Source organism: Armigeres subalbatus, chromosome 3 (assembly GCF_024139115.2).
Source record: "Armigeres subalbatus isolate Guangzhou_Male chromosome 3, GZ_Asu_2, whole genome shotgun sequence".
In the NCBI taxonomy this organism is placed as follows: Eukaryota; Metazoa; Arthropoda; class Insecta; order Diptera; family Culicidae; genus Armigeres; species Armigeres subalbatus.
Window position 1 is genome coordinate 257,112,501 of NC_085141.1, and position 21,998 is coordinate 257,134,498.

At 38.2% G+C, this 21,998-nt stretch overlaps 1 protein-coding gene across 1 annotated transcript in view; it reads left to right on the plus strand.

Annotated features, from left to right (window-relative positions):
• Window positions 1-9,084: 9,084 nt before the first annotated feature.
• LOC134222425 (uncharacterized) overlaps window positions 9,085-21,998 on the plus strand; it is a 29,702-nt gene continuing 16,788 nt past the window's right edge. The window contains exon 1 of the mRNA XM_062701574.1: window positions 9,085-9,141. Within this exon, the coding sequence (XP_062557558.1) occupies window positions 9,085-9,141 (57 nt within the window). The remainder of the gene's footprint in view (window positions 9,142-21,998) is intronic.

Genomic DNA, 21,998 nt, shown 5'->3' on the forward strand with positions numbered 1-21,998 from the left:
GGAGTTGCTTCATGTAACAGGACAGAAGTTCCATACATTTGTTATGGACTGGGAAGCAGGAATTTAGTTAAATTAACCAATTTGTAAATGCACATACACTAAAGGGTTCATTACTAGCACACAAGAGGGGGGGGGTCCATAATAGGCGCTAGGAACATGTGGGAATGGAACATGTAAATCAAATGGTGGGACCATTTTACGTATATAAACAAACCCGACGTTGCGTAGTATGGACCCGGGGTGGCCATAATAGGCATGCTAGCAACATCATTTTAAAATGATTGCTTAAGGTCACTTCTGACGGAATCCAAGTTCCAAAGTGCTCGCGTTTTCGGGGGCACACCACTCGATTCAGAGGCGGCGCACAACTGTCATTTTTGTTGATTTAGCTTTGCTGCGTCGCAGCATGCGTGAAATAATAAAAATGACAGTTGTGCGTTGCTTCCGTATCGAGTGGTGTGCCCCCGAAAACGCGAGCACTTTGAAACTTGGATTCCGTCAGGAGTGACCTTAAGTAGTTAAAATGAATGTTTTGGCTAGTTTTATGTATGAAACACGTTGCTGATACCTGTTGTTTGTCATCTGGTGCAGCAGAACTACAATGCATCAAGAAGCTCGCTCTAGCGGAACGACTGAAGCAAATTTCAGTCGCTAAGGGGTCCATTACTAGCACTCACTCCCTAAGTGAGCTGTAGCCCAACTAACATGAGCCCAGTTTTAACGAACCCCACTTACAGATAGCCCAACCCAGCAAACTGAATTCGATGTATATTATATATGTTTGATCAATACCTATTGAAGTATTGTACGGTCTTCTTTTCCAATCGTGTACGAAGAAACTTTTGAACCAGTCAGAAACCAATTTCTATCCCAATTAAACCAATTGCATATAGGGCACTGCACGGAAACATCTCTTTCTCTTTCGTTCTTCATAAATTTTGACGTTTACTGGCCTTGTTGTTTTCTAATTTCTTTGCAGCGAGAAAGAGACAAAGCAGTCCGTGCAGTGCCCTATTATTCAGCGATACGACTGTACAAAAAATCTTTTTTTTGTTAAGGTGAATTACGACAGCGTCCAAAAATGGCTGCCACGATGACTGTGCTAGACATCGCATCGCGCTTTTGCTTGTACAAATGTAAATTAATAGGCGATTAGCATATCTGAAAACCATTTTTCGTGTATGTTGTAAAGGTGAGCAAAAGTGAAAAATTGCTTTTCACTTTTGCCTGTCGTTTGCTTTCAGAGCTATGTGCCCTGAAAGCGCCATGTAGTTTTGAAATTGGATTCCAACGCGATTCACCTTAAATGTCTTGACTGCGCATATGCACAGCCAGGGTTGTAAATTTTCGGCAGCACTGGATGAAGGTGATGTTTTTTTTATTTTCTTCCTGCTTTGAAATCAACCTCACATCCCCGGAGAGGCAGAAAAGCAAACAACAGAACTCACATCACCCATTGCGCCACGAAGCTGAAATTTACCACAGCAAAATGTACACATTCACCAAGCAAATTGAAAAAAATCACCACGCGTTTAAATGGGCCACTCACAGTCATACGGTAAGGCACGAACTGAGCACCCTGTCAGAGCGACTTGTGAGTGGCTGAATGCGAAATTGAACAATCGGTATTGGAAATGATTTTTCGGCTGCACCCAGTCGCACTCACCACGGCGGCGATGAAGGCGACTGCAGATTATACTGAGATCCATGTTTTTCACTGCATTGACTGTGAAATATTTCTACCCTGTGCACAGCACATGTTTCAAAATGGACAAATTGATATGAATTTTGAAAAACGAATCTACGTGTCTTGGAGGGACTCAAACCTTCAATTACTCACCATCTAGATAAGCAACATTTGCAACAACGAGCTATCCGCGGTAGAAGATGGAACACAGATTGATGGCTTTTCTGAAACATGACCTTTAAGTAGTCTTGTTGTGGAAGGGTTATCACGCATTTCTAGAGACTAGGAGGCTGAGTGTTCGAGCCCCTCCAAGACCGGTAAATTCTTTTTTGCAAAATTCACATCAATTTATCAATTTTGAATCATATGCTGCACATATGCGCAACCAGGATATTAACAATTTCTACCATCTGTAACCGCTTTATCACAGAATGACTTTTATTTGAAACACATTAAAAGCAACTTTCATTTTTTGTGGCTTTTTGGCAATAATGTTGTTGCTCGCAAGTAATGTTTTCCTTCTCAGCCGTCACGACATTCCATACGTAGCATATGGAATCACGTTTATCACTTATGATAAAATTTGCTTCTGGTAAAAGCTTTTGCAGTCAGCATAGTACCCTACAACGCCAATGTCTCACAGCTAGCAAACTGGATCGCCATGGTAGACATCCAACATTGAAAAACACCATCGTCGAAAGAAAATTTGGCCAAGCTGACTATGCTGACGAAACTCAACGACACAACCACAATAAGATTAGATGCACTTAGAATGCTTAGTTATGTATCCCATGTGCTGTGCGCCATGTGTGTGTTGGAGGACATTAAAATCCACTCTTGATTCGTAACAGTCATCGTAAGTTTTTTTTTGTAATGTTAAACTTTTCAACAATTTATGGAGCATGTTGTATGTTTTGGCAATATTGACAAAAAAAAGCGGAAACACAATGACTTACTTCTATGTCCATCTAACATGAGTAACCCACTCCCCCTTGGTAACCGCCAGGCACTTAGTTTTCACACATATGGTGCCGTATGTCGTAAATCAAAATTATTTGCTCGTTTTCTTCACATTCGTTAAATATATACTTTTCACATTGTGAGTTTGAACCAGAAACAGTTGGGATAAGGAAAAGTGGAAAGTTGCAAGTTCCTTTTCATGATTCGTAAACGAGAGCTGCTCTAACAATAGGGAGGACTGCTATCCCATACACGTTTTGTGGCATCTAATACACAACATCCACCCATCTCGACTGTTTGCACGTGTTACATTTGCTCGGGTAAATTTCATGCCACAGTTAACTTTTTGGTGAGTGTTGAGTTTAATGCGAGGTCTGTCTGCAGGTGAATAAGGAAGCGTACAAACAGGTGCTAACTATAACAACTGTATTATGTGGGGGGCTTGCGAATAGATATTGAGTATGCCCAGAGCTGTTCCAATTAACTTGCAAAAAAAGCAGTATAATGAATGTTTGATTTGATTGTTATATTGACCATTCAATGAGGAAGCTGGAGGTGACTGCGCTTTAGTTTAGCCAATCTTTAGGTTTGGAGATTTATTTGATCATCGGGTTGAAGATTTATTTGAGCAATGGCTCACATTTGTTCAAGAAAGAAAATAACATGCTTTCAAGCTTGCCAGCCGTCCGTGGATTTTCAGTTTCGTAGGGAAGTTTAAATGGAAATCCAAAATCATAAATCCTTTTTTATTTTGTATGGAAATTTACACTGATTTAAGCGCTTCTCCATTAACCGCTGGCGAGAATAGAACCCACATAAATAAAGTAATACCTTAGAACTTTTGCTCAATGGAAATCTCATCTTGATGAATCGTTCCAATAAATGATTTTAATCTATAGATTGCGGTACTTCATTAAATCAAACTTCAAGCTAAAAATATACGTCTGATTTCTTCGAGGCAATAAAAAAATAACCAAAATTGCCTTCTTCCTCAACCACTCCCATATATTTGTACAGACCACTTAGCCCTGCCAATTTAAACCGAGAATCGGAATTACGTTTTCCACACAGTAAACACTGCATGGATCATCAACATTGAGCTCGGAGCTGAGCGGCAGCAATGAGGTAAATTGAATTGGCTTCAACTTTTTCGCTACTCGGGAAAACAGTTGGCGAAATTCGCATTTCCATTGCCATCAACTCCACCATGCATACAAACTGGGTTCGTGGTCTCGGTTCTGCAGCAGCCGCACAGTAACTGTTGATCTTTTCCGTAACCCCTTCGCCATGCAACTAACAATTGGAAAGCGGTCCAGAAAGTGACGAGCGGGATTTTTTAAACAGTGCTTTAATTATCCTAATGGATAGTTGAACGACGATAAGGCAGATAGTCGGGATGAGTAAAGAAAAATAATAAAACTCATTTAATTATTAACAGCTAGATGTTATTTTTAATAATTCTTTATGAGTAGGGGCTATTTAGATTTCAAATTGAATACTGTTATCAATACACCCTCAAGAAAATGCTTTATTTAAATTGCACCAATGTTTTTTACGCGGGGATACGTACCTCGTAAAAAAGGTGTAAAAACCGGGTCAATTCGAATATCCGCGTAAATTAAAAATAATCGAACTTTTTTCTAAGTTCTTTTGAATGGAAAAGATTTGTGATTTGGGAGATTTGTGCCATCGCCTTAAAAGCATTTTTCATCACACACCTGACGGTAAAGAGAGTGAACAAAAAAGAAAGTCGAGTTAATACAATCCCAGTGAATTCCACCACTTAATTGTATCTTGACAGATACGTATTTCGACCTCAAAAGTAAGGCCGTCTTCAGTGTCTCGTACTTGACTCGACTCGAGTACGAGACACTTAAGACGGCCTTACTTTTGAGATCGAAATACGTATCTGTCAAGATACAATTAAGTGGTGGAATTCAATGGGATTGTATTAACTCGTCTTATGACAAGTGAAGACATTCCACTAAAAAGCTCAAAATAATTTTCTTATCAAAACAGAAAGAATGTGAGCATGAGCATGAGCATGATTAACCGCCACGGTTCCTACTCCGTTATTGCCAGGTCGGCTGTAATTACAGAGAGAACCAACAGATAAAGTTTGGGACTAACATCATCTTCAATATGTAAGAACTGGTGACCCAAATTTAAGCAATACCAGCGCCGGCCGTGTCCGAATCAGCACCCTCAAACGGCTGTCATCTGCATACAATGCGATTTAAGTCGAACACTTGGTGCTAAACTTGGTGCTAGCTGTCAAGTTGTGGCTTTAAGCACGGAACACAGAGACGCATGCGGCAATATCGCTCGAGGTCAGATTTAATTCGATAAAAAAACAGTATTTTTTTTATATTTTAGGCTGTAATTGAAAGAAAAAGCGCACCATCTAAAATATGATTAAATATTTGCGGGCGTCTTTAGGGAAACCATCTAAAACATGTTTTAAAAATTTATTGCAATTATCTCTATAACTGATTCGTTCATTTCAGATACAGTAGACGTTCGATAACTGCTATGCTTTTTAACTGCAATCCGATAGTTGCAACAGTTTTGCAGTTATCGGACCGCCAAACTTCAAACTGGTGTCTAACTAAATGACAGCTGCATTGTGCTGCACATTTAGATGCACTTTTATTGCGTCTGACATCGATTGACAACCGTTTGACGTCTAGAATGCGTTGCAGTTATCGAACGGTATTCGTTAACAGAAAAGTAAACGTGTTGCAGTTATCGAACGGCTAATGTACACCTAGCGCAAAGGTTATTCGCACAGTGTTTGTCACAATAACAAATATTTGTCAAGTCTGCCTGATACCCATGTCGATATCTAAACAGTTTGATAGATGTCTGAAGGAACTTGATTAATATTTGTCATTGTGACAAAGAGTGAGCTACGGGCTTATTAACATTAGAAAGCCTTTAATTCCTAATGCATCTTTGAAAACCAATTTTCGCAAATGGAAAAAAAATAAAGCTACAAACCAATTGACCTTTGCTGTCAAACAGTTTTTTTTGTAGGCATGTGAAAAATGTGACGTTTAAGTTTATGGAAATGGTATGGAAATTGTTTATGGTATGGAAATCTATTTAACTTTCTAAAAATCGCCAAAAATTTAAAAAAATCTTTTTCTGTTATCTTTAATAGCGACATGTTTTATTTGAGTGCAAATTAATTACGAAGCTTCCTGTTCACGGCATACCGGCGACAGAATTTTCCAGTGTTTCAGTTATTCGGCCATTTCGCTCAATGTTACAAAACATCTTAGCAGTTTTTCGGGTTTTCTAGAACCAACTTTCAGATTTCATTTAGTCATTGGATCCCAAAATGAAGAATCGATATTCGATTTTCTTTCAGGGAACGATGAAGTTTAGGATACTCGTTATCCTTTAAGAAATTCACATCTCAAATAAGAAACACTGGGAAGTCTAGTTTTCACGATGGTTGTCGATAATCTGTTCTTTATTAAGTTGCTTTGCTTACAGCTAACCTATCGACTTAATCTAGTACGTTGCTTAACTAGAAGATAGGAACAACCCATTTTCCAATTTGTCCAATCAGAAGAATACTAACCAATACTAATAAGCATGCACAAACGCATTGCTAGTTCAACCTATGCGCTGTTGGGTTAGGTCAGCGAAGACGGAGACGAGCCAGCCTCGGGCTGAAAGTCTCCTTAATAAAGACACAAAAAAAAAAAAGGTCAGCGAAGAAAGGAAAAAGGAATGTTCTTGCGCTTTGCATGTTCTCATGAAATTCGATGCCACTAGACCGATTGTCAAGTGGTGCAATGTGTTGTCATTTGATGACTCAGTGTTACATGCATGGGAATGCAAGTATTCTAGAATGTTGCCACCCATGATGGGTATTGAGCTGTAAAATATAAACAATTAGCTGTTAAGCGACATGGCCCAGCATGTCGTAAATAACTTGAAAGCGTCAAAATACTTAATTTATGATATTCTGGAAATTATCATGTTACAGAAGTTAATTAGGAACTCACTCTACTCTCCTCTGCCATGCCTCGAGGTGTCGATAGCGATAGATACCAACAGTTCTACGCTACGACCCTCCTATCTCGGCATGTGCAGTCCATGCTAACATCTATGCGCTCGCTCTTCTGTCATGCCTCGTGATGGCGACTGCAGTTACCACCCGCTGCGACACTTCACTTCCCCGCGCTCAGCCTGTTTTCGCTTTAACTAACCAATAACTTGTTAGTCATGCTTGTCGACTGCTGCTCGGCATGCCAGGTTCTCTGCAAGCTGCAGGCAATCTGAGTGGTTCTAGTCGAAATTGCGTTCCACTTCTCCACCGCTGGGCACATCCTCTGGATAAGGGTATCCTGGGTTGTGTCCCGACAGCAAACGTCGAGCTCTTCTTTCGAAGGAGAACATACGAACAGTATGTCCTCTGCAGTTTCATCAACACCTGGGCAGTCAGGGCAGACGGGGCTCTCCGCGTGCCCAAACCTGTGGAGGTACTGCCGGAAGCAGCCATGGCCTGACAGGAATTGCGTCAGATGGAAGTGAACTTCCCCATGGGGTCTCTCCAGCCATCTCGATATGTTAGGTATCAGCCGGTGGGTCCACCTACCTTTAGAAGAGTTATCCCACAACCGCAACCGAAGTCACCCTGATGCGTTCGCGGGCTCCTTTGGTGCCACGTAGCTCGAAACACTCATCGTCTTCCCAGTTAACCAGCCCGACTGTCATCATGCTAGCAATCACGCAGGCTGCATCGTGTGATATCAAATATAGTATATTATCAATATAGTCCACTTCGTAAATCCCCATATATTAGGCAAGAGACAGCACATTCACACCATCTTACGTCACAAAAGGTAACTAACGCCTGAAAACGATAGCCAAGGGGTGCGATAATTGCAAAAATTACACTAATTTTAATTTTTTTGAAAATTTCAATTACATTTTTCAAAATTTTATTTTCAAACTCAGATATCAAAATGGGCTCATGGTATGATTTCTAGCATATTATTTCGAAATGTTATACTGCATATTGAATTAAACGTTTAAGCACCCCCAGAATGTCTCTTCACTACATTGCTTGCCTTTTGTGACACCGCGGCGCTACTGCACGGATAAAAATAAAAAAGGTATTTAGCTTATTCTTTATTCCTTTTCAAACTTTATTGAGTTTTAATTATTTCAACGCTTTAAAATTAGAATAGCATGATTTTGTTTTATGCATTGTAATGCTTTTCTAAAATTTAATCATCCAATTGCTTATCAAGTTACCCTCGGGACTTGACAATTTTTTTTTCTTAAGTTAGCATCCATATTCTACATTATATTCTAAATTTTATAAGGATCGGCCGAAATAATAGGTAATGGGTTAGACATTTCTACATGTTCTGATTTATATTTTTTTGAATATTCGTTTTTTCATTGTGATTTATTGCTACGCAACAACAATAAAGAATACCGCGTCGAAGGTAAGCTGAATCGGATCTTCAACCGCAAAAAGCCCTAGTGTTCGCGGCCTTCCTCGAAGTCTACGGCCTCTTCCGGGAAGGATTGTTTCAAAATACGCCTAAGCGAGTACCAAACGGATCAAATTTCGATCGACAACATCGATGAAAACTTTTTTAAAGCAACATTGTTGTATTTGGAGGCGAAATCATCAACGAGTCGAGTTCCTGTCAGTCCTAGACCACTAACATCTAAATAGCCACCTTTCCGGATCGAGAACGAAGGAGGTTCAATTTGTCCAAGGCGGCCATGGATCAGTGTGTTCCGTCTGGATATCTCCGGTCCGATAATGACTTTTAATCTTCAGCTCCAATTCCTCAGCAAGATACAGGTAGAAAACCCGTGAATCTTCTCGTACACGGAAGTACATATTTATAAAATTGCCCTTCATTGCAGGTATCAGATACTGCTCCATTTAACACTGGTGAAAACAGATGCTTTTGTGTCAATCATCTAATCACTTGGGTAGAAGATTACGAAGCGCTGATGGAATATCTCATCTGTCGGACATGCTCAAAACGGGATTACATTCACCCTGACTCTGACAACGACACCTGTCCACCAGAAAAATGTAGAAACCTTTGCTCCGAAAAATATAATTTCTGAAATAAATACCATGCCGTCTTCTTAATGCCAAAACGTCATTTTTTTCTGAAAATAAAATCACTTAACTTATATAAATTGCCATTAATCTTGATTCTATTAAACACGGAATAAGCAGTCCTATGAATAAATTTAGATTAATCATTCACAGCTTATTGGCAATTTAACCATTGTAATGAGTGGATAGACAGAATATGATTTTAGATTAGATTTTAATCTATTTAGCTTTTATATTTTTATCCGTGTGCGTTGTCTCTTCAAATCAGCCAGAGTGAACTATATTGGTAATAGAGTATATTTGGCTAGAAGCCTGGAGCTCGCTCAACATGACGGAGGTGGTTATCGTCATCAATCGCAACTCGGTTCAACATGCAGTGATTCACGTGGGTGAAGTCGCGATCGTGCATCGTCGCGATTTGGGCACTCTCCATAGGCTTTATCAAGACATTCATGAAACGTCCGGGCATATCGGTCTCGATGCTGCTCGTATAGAGGAAGGGAGCAGCGTGTGTGAGAAAGCAGATGGGAAAGAAACGGAGTCTGAATGTTATCGCTAGGCAGCGACAAGTGTGAATGTGCTGTCTCTTGCCTAATATATGGGGATTTACGAAGTGGACTATATTGTTAATATACTATATTTGCTTCTAGCGCTCATCCAATCCTCCACCCTGCTGATCGCGTGTGCTGCGGTCAGTTCTACCTCTGTCTCCGATAACAATTTTCACGTCATGCTTTGGGCACTCTCCATAGGCTTTATCAAGATATCATGAAACGTGCATTCAAGTATCAATTTCTTACATCCTACTCAAAATTCCCTCAATTTTCAATGACATCTTCAATTTTTGTTTCTGCTTATTCTGTGGCTTTCTGATACCTCAGCAAGAATAAACAATTGAATTGAAGTAAGTTTAACAAAACAAGAGCAAAGAATGGCTATTTGATCGCATGAAAAAACTCACTGTCCGGACCCGGGGGACAGCTACCGGATACAGAAATTAATTTTGCACCAACGCACATAGGAGTAAATAAGCCAATTCTTGGCCAAAACTATTTTTTGCGGTTATTTGGGCATGATTTTCCTAGGACGAAGTAATAATTGCCAATTATGCAGGAAAATGCATTTTTTTGGATAAATCTATTCACCTAACAGTGTTAAACCAGATAAAAATGTCAAAACACATATGTTTTCAAATAAAACCTCGCGTTTTATGTAAAATCTCTTGTTTTCGCTACGCAAACGATTTTAAAATGGCTATAATTCACAAAGTGGCAAAAAATCCGTAGGTAAAACTTTATTCTTAAATGGATTTTCTAACATTTACATAGGAAAAAAAACATCTAATTTATTTTAACCCATGCCCAAGATCCCAAAAGAAAAATGGTTGTATAAATTCGCATGCACAAAAGTAAACACTGTTATATATTTGAACACTCTTTTCTCCTTAACTTAAATCTTAACCTTAAAAATTAGGGTTGAAAAAGTAAAGCCTGTAGTAAGAAATATAAATCATCTGTATTCTATATACCATGGCTTGAAACAACAACGATTACCATGTCCAAATCGAAGCCCACAAGATATCATAGCTAGCCATGACGAAAGTATCATAATAAGGCACCGTTCATAAATTATGATCACTCCAATGAAAACGGGTTCTTCCTAAATCTAGGTAATAACAGATTTCTCTACAATGCAGAATTTTTGATAAGCGATTTCAATATAAGGTTTGCAAAAAGATATCAACGCAACTCATGGGAGACCCATTATTCTATTTGTGTCTTGACAAAATGCATGCGAAATAGCATGCTTTTTACATTTTTTTCCTGGATTCGTTATGTGTGGTAATTTATGAACAAATTTTAAAATTTTCTTTTGAAATGATGAAAAATCGCATTTTATTCAAATAGCTCAGAATCTAATTTGCGGACGTTTGCGGACGAGTTTTCACGTGGAATGCTTAGTCCATATCTTGAAGTTACACCCAAGTGATTTATCTTTGCCGGATCTTGCCGTATAGATTACCTTTTCCTCTGAAGAAAAACATAAAAAAGAGAAAATATAGTGATTTTCAAGTGGTCATCACCTGAAACATAAAATTTATAATTTGACCATAAACATGAACAAAATGGAGACATACAACTATAATCTACTCATTGTGTACTAATAATAGCTGGTTGATAACATTTATGTTGTGTAAAAATCAGATTTTCCAAATACTCCACAAATAAAGTAGATAAAATCCAATCCAATACCTCATTTTTGAGCCCAATTTAAATTTTTTTACAAAATTTTGGGTCATTTCTGAAATAGCCATAGTATGCAGAATGTTTTTAAGTACCGTAATCCGGGGTATCATTGATCAATTTTTTCAATGTTTTGTAAATATTTCCTCCGTAAATTAAATGATTGCTTTTTTCATATTTTTAAAACGAGTACTGCTACGTGTAGAACGTTTGAGGCTATTGTTCTTGATTATTTGATAATTATAAAATTGTTTTAAAAATCTGTTTTGTCTAGTTTTTCGAATTTCCAATTTGGGGTAACTTTGATCATCAATCATTTCACTTTGTTACGTCTATAAAGCAAGCGTTTGTAAACGCCTTAAGGTAGGCAATTACTTTTGAAATCCTTATACTGAGGCGAAGCGTATTGATTGTTTCGAGTAAGGCATCATGACCGCTAGGTGAATTATCTGGTTTTTCAACAATAAAAATCAAAATTTTGAAACAAAAAATATGGATAAACAAAGAAAATAAGATTACTTATCACCCAATTGTAGGTACGATTTCAATTTTTTTGTTATTATGCTTGTTTTGAGTGCTTTTTTGGCAGCTTACTGTGAGTTAACAAAATGATGTTGATTTTATTTTTCAAACTATGGCAAAAATTAAATGCAAATTCTAGTGGAGATTATATTATTCGGTAGCAAATTTAGTCAAGATTAAAATACCTAACTCATAATAAGTAATCGTAATAACAGAAAGTAATACTTTATTCATCTTTTGAAAATGGTTCAACTGATCAATGTTACCCCGCTGATCAATGTTCCCCCGGATTACGGTATCTAAAAAAAATATAAGAATGTATAAACTGGTATCATTTTCGGCAGTCACCAGTGAGCCCAAGTACACAAATTCTTCTACCACCTCGATTTCGTCACCACCGATGCAAACTCGCGGTGGGTGGCTCACATTGTCTTCTCTTGAACCTCTTCCTATCATGTACTTTGTCTTCGACGAATCTATGACAAAAGGTCGAAAGACAAAAGGTCGAAAGGACAAAAGGTCGAAAGATAAAAGGTCGAAAAGACAAAAGGTCGAAAGGACAAAAGGTCGAAAAGACAAAACGTCGAAAGGGACAGAAAGTCGAAAGGACAAAAGGTCGAACGGGACAAAAGGTCGAACGGGACAAAAGGTCGAAAAGGACAAAAGGTCGAAAAGGACAAAAGGTCGAAAGGGACAAAAGGTCGATCAATAACAAGTTGATAGCAAGTTGGGTGTATTCCAAAAGAATTTATGAAATGCATTTAACTTCAGGCAGAAATAACACACTCATCACATCAATCAAAGTTGAAGAATGAGCAATTTTCAAAGAAGGATTAATTACCATGAAACAATATTATGAATATCTAGATAGTTCTGTTAGAGATAAAAAAGATTGTTGATTTAGGAAATAAATATAACTTGTATTGCGCGAGACAGAGTTGTCCTATACAGTTGGCAAAAAAGTTGCTCTTTTATTTTAAATTATGTTGAACAATTAAATAAAATTCATTCAATGAGTGAAAATAATAGATACATATCTAGGTTTCTGAATGTCACTTCGATCTGTCAAAATAGTATACTCCGCAGCCACGCAGTCGCACGCATTGAAAATACACCGGCGTGTAATATACGCCGGTGTATTTGATGTGCGGCGTGCACCATTTTGATAGATCGAAGTGACATTTAGGAAACTCAACATCCATCTATTAGTTGTACTCACTGAATGAATTTTATTTAATTGTTAAAAATTGTTAAAAATGAAAGAGCAGAGTATTTGCTAACTGTGTAGAGCTACTCTGGATGGTGTCTCTCCGTTTCAGTTCCTTGTCCATTTCGACCTTTTGTCCCGTTCGACGTTCTGTCCTTTTCGACCTTTTGTCCCGTTCGACGTTTTGTCCTTTCGACCTTTTGTCCCTTTCGACCTTTTGTCCTTTTCGACCATTTGTCCCTTCGACCTTTTGTCTTTCGACGTTTTGTCTTTCGACCTTTTGTCCTTTCGACCTTTTGTCTTTCGACCTTTTGTCCCTAACCCGTCTTCGACGTGCTGATGACTAGTCCGATCCGTTTACAACGTGGGGATCTGATATTCCATGCAGGTAAAAGGCTTTGCAATAGCATTCTTTTGTACAATAGATCACATTTTTTCGATCATTTTGCATGTTTTGCATGATTAGGGTGACCATATGGTATCCTAAAGGAGGACATGTCCTCCTTTTTCATTAAAAATCAGATGTCCTCCTTTTGCACTAAAATGTCCTCCTTTTTAAATATTTTCAAAAAACAGTCGAATGAATAACCTTTTCTATAAAAATTCCAGTTTAATGAACAATACTGCAACAGAGATTCATTCGCAAATTAATCGTGTTGCACGCATTTGCGGTTTTTTTCTTTTTTAGTTGTCGAATACCAGAATAGAAACCGGTTTTTCTGATCCAAATGTAGTAACCAGAAGTTCAAATTAAAAATGAACCCCGTTAATTTGAATGAAGTACCGTTCCACGATAAAATCAATGTAAATATCGAAAATTGAATGCTGGAGTTACAGTAACACAGGTGTCGAAGATAGCAGAAGAATCGGAATTGGGAAAAATGGATTAGAAAAAATGCAAATGCTTTTCAAAATTTTCTACGAGTAAACACACATTGAATTACATTTGGAACATATCGCACGGTACGTTTCTTGAATATGTGAAAAACAAAATCTTCACTAGCCTACTAAGCATCTTGTGTTCAATTCTTATAGAACTTAATGTTCTGTCAGATATCTATTGCAGTCTTCAAAAGTTCCTTTGCAATTCGTTGCATTGATGCAAAATCCAAGGAGCAGGAGAATGAATGCTCCCTATTTGTCAAGTGATCATTGCTTGGATGCACTTGCATCATTTTGAAAAAAACGAACAGTGGGTAATGTCTGTGACATAACCGCTAAGTGGACGTAGGACTTGACTTGACCATGCCTTTAAGATACATAATATGTCCAAATTTCTCACATCAACTATTTTGGATAAATAATCGGCGTTGCATACCATTCCTTGGCAAAATCTTCTCATCAAACCGACACAGAAATCAAATCATCTTCGAACAAAAATCATCAAAAAAAAATTCTGTCCGGTCACGAAATATTAGCCTCGAAAGTGGCAACCTTCCCACTGAAGGACTGCCTGAAATAGACCACAAGTTGGCTCAACAGGGGATGTAGACTGTACCTCAGCCCTTCCACTGAAGGGCCTTCTAATCCGTGCGATAGCGACTGAAGGAGAACATTATTTTTAACTCTTAGAGCCTTGAAAAAGGCTGTTTGCTTCGGCTAAGTGCAAAAAGTAAGAAAACGATCTTTTCAAATAACCGCGAATTTCTAGTGATGGTATAAAAAAGACTGAATGCTCTGCGAGCGAATGCACTTTTCTTTTATACCTTATTTTGAATCTTCTCTGCTTCCCAATTGGTGGGCCAATCAGCTAGTGTCTTGTATCCCGCTTCTTTGTCAGCCAAAGCGTCATCATCATCAACGCGTTCGAGAAGGGCTTCCTCTTTTTTACGCTTGTTGCTCGCTGCTGGCGTCTATTTCTTAACGGGACTTTTCGTTTGATACAGGCCAATAAGCCAGGCAAGCGAGCTTAGAATTGCAGCTCAGGTGGGAAGTAGGGTGTTCTTTTCTGAGACAACATTGTTAGTAGTAGAAGAAAGGAAACACCCGGACATGGGATTTCGGGTGATAGGATATAGAATTGGTAACATGGGACGATCATTCAGTCACGTTCGCTTTGTGTGCGGTCAGTATCAAACAATGTTTTGACGTAGGACTTACGTCTCTCTTTACTATACCGGGTGTCATTTCAAAATATTCAAATCGACCGCGTTACGCTGTGTTGAAAGATTTTAAACGTTAATAGCCCCTCAATCGCCAGATTTCAAGTATGCCTTTCATGTCCATGCTTGATGAGACCCGAAAAACTTGTTTCAATAGGCATGAAACTGTTTTCAATGAAAAACATTGAGATCAAGGGAACCTATAAATATGGGTACCGCATAATTCTTGCATCATTCCATTACCACGTTCTGATTGGTGCAGACACCAGCGAATGAGCAGCCGCTGGATCTGCCGAGAAGCCATAAAATAGCGCAACGCGATTTTTCCTTTATTTCTGACCGGGACAAGCGAAGCATATTTTTTTGATCAATGCCAAAAAATCCAACATTTGATGAAAAATCGATTGATAGTTTATTAATAATTGAGCTGTTATCGGTGGTTTTTTATCCAAATAAGATTATGTGAAAGATTTGAACATCTTATGAATCTTTAAAGGCATGGTCAAGTGAAGTCCTTCGTCCACTTCGCGGTTAAGTCAGAAAAATTATCCACTGTTAGTTTTAACGCTATTTATGAAAATCACGCATAAAATTTTATCTCTAGAATATTGGATTTGGCACCCAAGTACAATTTCAGGGTTGTTACGACTAAGCGGATTTCGCGAATTTCGCGGATTTTGTGGTTTTCGCGGATTCGGCGCGGATTTACATAACGATTTTAGGACTTTGTGCGGATTTAGTTTTAGGAGTATTTAATCAAATGAAATTCTATATCTAAGGACGTTTATTTGAAAATTAGTTTTATGTCTATCTAGATGGGCTTTATTCTCGTTAGCAAATGTTTTCGAGAACAAAATTAACGTTTGTAGTTATTTACTAACATCAATTTTCAGATATTAACAAACCCTGTTTGAATTCCATGGTTACACTCTTGAGAATTGATTAAACAAATGTTATGAGGAGAGGGGCCCCACTTGTTGTCATTTTTAAACCATTCTGAAGCATGGCGCATTCAAAACATGTCTGTTGAAGGACATGAACACCCGTCTTTTAAGTGCTTCCGCAGAAGTTGTTTTTGATGTTGATTTTGAAAAAAAAAATTGTTGAAAATTTTTGAAAATGTTTTCCCGGGAGAGTTTTTGCAGAGATTCCCGAGAAATTCCCGCAAGAATTCACGATGCAATTTCCTTCGAAGTTTATTTAGCTATGATCACAAGAATTTCTGTGAAAAATCCTGAAAATTAAACAACAGATTTTTCGGAAGTTTTTCAGCAGGAAGTCACCAACCAATTTCTGTTAGAATTTCCCAAGCGATTTCTGTAGGAATTATTTAAGGTTGTCCACATACAGTTTCCGAAAATTTCCTGCTTGTTGTTTTTGAGGAATTCACAAAAATTTATGAAAAAATGAAATTTCGCATAAATTTCCGGGGAACCTTTTGCAAGAATGGAGAAATATCCACACCTGTTCTCGGAGAAACACCCGCAGACAATTTTGGAGCGACTTCTTCAGAAATTCCAAGAAAGACCATCTAGATGAGTTGTTATATCAACTGCTTTTTCCTTAATCCTATTTTCAATTTTGTACAAACATATGTAACGTTGAAGTTAAAACATATACTTAAAATCAGTAATATTATAAAAACGAACTCGAAAAAAGACGTTCACTAAATTGTTGTAATGTTCAGCGTAATATTTAACATTGATATTTAACGTGTATTTGCTTAGAATTTAGTTTTGGGTCGCGCGGATTTGGCGCAGAATGGATTTTCATGTCGCGCGGAAATGGCGTGGATTTGATTTTAGTTGGCGCGGATTTGGCGCGGAAAATATCTCCGTAGGAAGGATCTCCGTAACAACCCTGCAATTTCTATTCCGAAGGGAATTGAAAGCTTTGATATTGATCTCTATCATTGGCTCTCTGAAGAACCGTTTGTTTTTTGGACATACATGCTGCATCATGTGGCTTTTCTTCAGCCTGTCTCGGCTCATCACCGATGCCGGCCGGTCTCGGCTCGACTCTGCTGCTGCTGCCGGTATCTGCTCAGCATTGCTGCTTTGTCGGGTCTGTAGGGTGGACTGCTGCTGTACTGGCTAGGTTTCGGCTGGCTGATGATGGTGGCTTCGATGACTTCATTCCCTGCTAAAAGCTGTGAGTGCTGTTCAATCGATGATGCGGTTGCTTCGCTTGTCCCGGTCAGAATGAAAGGAAAAAATCGCGTTGCGCTATTTTATGGCTTCTCGGCAGACCCAGCGGCTGCTTATTCGCTGGTGTCTGCACCAATCAGAACGTGGTAATGGAATGATGCAAGAATTATGCGGTACCCATATTTATAGGTTCCCTTGATCTCAATGTTTTTCATTGAAAACAGTTTCATGCCTATTGAAACAAGTTTTTCGGGTCTTATCAAGCATGGACATGAAAGGCATACTTGAAATCTGTCGATTGAGGGGCTTACCGCAGAAATTCGTCCACTGAGACGAACGCTATTAACGTATAAAATCTTTCAACACAGCGTAACGCTGTCGATTTGAATATTTTGAAATGACACCCGGTATAGTAAAGAGAGACGTAAGTCCTACGTCAAAAAATCAGCCATATCCCTGCGAATTACTAATGTATTTATGATCTGCAACCAACATTGGACGAAAAATCTTGTCACTATAAGTGTTCGATTGGATGGATTTGATAAATTCGATTCCCGTCTCACTTGAACAGTGCACATATTGATGGAGGTAATGCAGCATATAGCTATAACCGATAATTCATTCTTGCGACTAAGAGCCGGATGGTAACAATGTCCTCAATATTATTTGTTTATTTTGCCAAGATAAATTATGCGCCATTCGCTTCGCTAATGGATTGCTAGTAACATATTTGTGCATCGCCGATAATATGGATACGCAATTTATCTTTATATTAGATATAAGCTGACCCATATAGAGATGATGCTGAAGCGTTCTACCGTCCAAATCGCAAGTGTCATTCGATTTCCATAAATCAAAACTGCTGTTTTTCGCACCATCTCACTAGCACATAGCAGAATCGAGGCATCGCGCTCCGTCTATTTTCATCGTCACGTCTAATATCATCATTCTTTTGGTTAGCAAAGGAAAGTGGTCTAATGAAAAAAAAACCCTATACCATCTATGGATTCCTAATAATAGTAAAATAAGCAACCACAGAGTGGAAGTACGTTGATCATTTACATTCAGTTTTCATCCCAACAGAATAATATTTTCCACCGGTTCGTTTTAGACCTCTTCTCCCTACGGGTATCCAGCACCAGCCGGAAGTGCTATTAGTGGCGAAAAAAGGCGAGAACTCGTTGATGCTATTGCACTACTTCCCACGATGATGGCGGTGCATACGAAAGTGGGTAATCATCAAGAAGGATGTGAGTAATATTTTCATCCAACGGCAAAAAGTGCTTGCTCAGCACCAAGCTTTCGGAAGGTCACTGGGTTGGTGCTTCATGAACGTCAGTAACTATTTTTATGACCGTGCATTTTTTTTAGATTCTTCAAGAACGTCAACTGTGCCAGGACCGGCAAATCTCTACATAAACTTAATGTCGAAATCGATTTTCAACATAGGTACATTTATTCTGAATACTCATCTCGCTTCTGCATATCCTGAATGTATTAGTGACTCTCGACCAGAAAAGCCATGAATCGAGTGCCATCGACAGTGTATTCTCAAAGCTTAACATCTGCGTGCATGAAAAGGCTGCCGCTCGCTCGGTGGTATCAAAAAGCACCGAATTTAAATTCAAATTTAGAAATCCCTTTCCCGATAAGGCCATACTCCATACGGTAAAGTGCAAAAATCCCTTCAACCGCACTACTAGCAGCAAGCCGTAACATTTCCATATTTTCACCTGTTCCGGATTCTGCCTCTCAATCCCGAATCAATGGATGGAAGTACCCAGCTCTTGAGCTGAGTGTCGGGATGTGCGAGTTAGGGAGGACTCTAGAAGCTGCAGCCATGTATGCTGTGGATAGTAAATAGGGGCAATTGAGTCAAATGTTTTTTAAATTGGTCACATCGATGAGCCTTGTTCAATAGGCGTACTACTCAAGCTGACAAAATAATATTTTAGCAACTCGTTGCATAATGTACAAGTTAAGTTTATTAAAGAACGATGCATTTATATTGCGAGTTTGTACTTTCAGGACACTTGAACACAAACCAGTTTCGCTTACAATGTGATCCTCCGCCTGAAAATAATTCTTGCCCCATTATACTCTATTTCATGTCACCGAAGCATTGCATGGTGATTTAGATGGTGTGAATGGGTTTTGAATTGATGAAATTTATGTTTCAACATTAGATATTCAGAATAGCAATATAAATTGTCATAGAGAAGGGTTTGCAGAGTTCGCATTCAATTGATAATGGTTGTCGAGCAAAGAAGAGCAATAATCTAAGAATCAGCTCGCACCGACAAGCTATGATAATAGGCCTCGTTCTCACGTATTTGCCGTTGGAGACAAGGTTTTTTTATTCACTTGTCATAAGACTATCCTATTTAATTCCACCACTTTACTGTCACTTTGACAAATACGTATTTCTCTGATGGCTTTTCCGCAAACGTGACCTTTAAGTGGTCTTGTTGTGTAGTGGTTATCACGCCTATCTAGAGAGTAGGAGGTTGAGGGTTCGAGTCCCTCCAAGACACGTGGATTCTTTTTCGCAAATTTCATTTCGAAACATGTGCTGTGCATATGCACAGCCAAGATATTTATCCATAGAGGAAGATTGTCGCTGTGGCTCATGTAGTATAAAAGATTGGATAAAGAGTGAAATAAAAAATACACGAAAGAACTCCCAAGTAACCACCAAGAATTAATTATTGGATCTAATAATTCACAAATCAGCATACTAAATGCTAATAGCATTAGATCAGTTTTAACGATGTAAAGATGCATTTATTAATCAACTGTCAAGCAACGATACAATACTTCCACGGGACTGACACTTGTATACCTCCACCACAGTTCATTTCGTAGCCAACATAGAAAAATCCGCACTGACAGCCATAAGAAGCATCATGGGAAAGAAAGAGATAGGTGCGTTCCACACTGACAGTTCCATAAACGACAAGCAGAAGAAACGAGACTGCATCTACACTACGAAAACACAACCAAAACATCAGACCCCCGAATACTTCAGCATTACGAATGCAGCGATGCATCATTTATGCTTTATTTCAACATGTCAAAGTAATTAAACATTATTTTGGTCGTAAAAGGACCTTTTTCCACTTTAAGTCAACTTTAATCAGGGGACTGAAGATAAGGCTAATACGCCTATCCACCATTCATTCAATATGGCGTACAATGTTTTTGTTTTAATTTCGTTTGATTCGTGATAATAAAACTTCGGAAGTATTGACGAGCTATTTTTCAACATAAAGAAGCCATGCAAACACAACAGGCTTCATGTACCTCAACCAATTGCAAGTTTTCAACAGGAGAAGTTAATTGCCGATAATTAGCACTAACTGCGTAAGAACCAATCACCCAAAACGAGCGCTGAATTCGGGTATACTACCCAGAAACTGGCTACCAAAAAATTTAAGAGAATTAATTCTCTAAATTTAAGAGAATTGAAAATTCAGTTAAAATTATCGAGGAAATTTATAATAATTTCCGTAAAGAAGAAATAAAGGAAATCCTCCAAATATTTGAACTCCCACAAAAAAATCCCTTTCAATTTTCACAAGAAATTTGTCTCAATTAATTTCCATAGAAAATTCTAATGAATGTCGACAAAAAATTGAAATTGTTTTGGTGTTAAAAAGATATTTCTCAGAACTTCCATGGTAAATTACTACAGAAAAATGTTCTTAAAACAAATCCCGAAGAAACTTGTTACACACTTTCGTTAAATTCTTCCTTGAATTCTTTTGGTAATTCTTCTAGAAATATCTTTTTTTCACATTTTTCCAGTATTTTCTCTGAGAAAAATCGTTCTGCTATTCTTTCTGGAAGTTCCAGGAATTTCTCCAAAAAATCCTCCAGGAATTCCATTGGAATTTCCTCTAAGAGCTCTTCTGTAAGATCGTCCAAGAATTCCAGCGAAAGTATATCCAAGATTTCCGTCGGAAGATCCTCCAGAATTCCTCCGGTAGTTCCTTCACGAATTCCTCCAGCAGTTCTTTTAAGAGCTCCTCCGGAAGTTCTTTCGGAAATTCTTACGAAAGTACCCCCAGGAAATCCTGCGGAAGTTCCTCTAGGGATCGCTCCGGAAATTTCTCCAGGAATTCCTCTGGAAGATTCTCCAAGAATGTTGCCGAAAGATTCTCCAAGAATGCCTCCGGAAGAATATTATGGAATTTCTCTGGTATTTCATCCAGGATTTCTTTCAGGAATTTCTGCAGCAATATCTCAAGAAGATCCTCTAAGAATTCATTCAGAACTACTTCCAAAAATTCCTCCGGAAGTTTGTTTAGAAATTTCTAAACAAGAAGCAATTCCTGTAGGAACTTCAGGTTAATATCCAGAGGGGTTTTCTGGTGAAATTTCTGAAGGACATTCCTTAGGAATTACTGAAGGAATATCCTTCAGAAATTCATCAGGAGTCTACGTATGGTCCGTATGATTATGCGGGATGTCAGCAATTACTGTAATCAGTGATAAAAAACATTTAAAATATTTTTTTATTCGCGTTATGCGTAACATTTGGTAGTACCCACCCCCTCCCCCACCTTTTAGTGTAACAAAGTATAACGCAAGTTGGACCTCCCCCTCCCCCCAAAAGGGTTACGTAATTTGTGAACAGACCCTAAGCAAAACGATCATGTCATTCTTTTTACACAATGATTTTCACCAACCATGACTCGACCGCATAAAGCAGAACAAATTACCCAAGTAACACCAAAAACATATATTTTAAAGAAAACTAAAAAAACTTGTTGTATTTAAGTTATAATAGTGACAAGCAATACCTTCTTTGTTGTAGGAAAGGTTTAATAGTGTTTGATATTAAAATTTCATAGCTAAATTATTCTGTGTTGTATTTTTGCTAGTAAGCAATATTTATGACTTAAATGACTTCATTATAACATTCCTCGTAACTAACAAATTGAATATTTTATTGATGTTATACAAATGCGACGGCACACATGATATGCATTCATTGACAATTTTACATAAAAATTTAA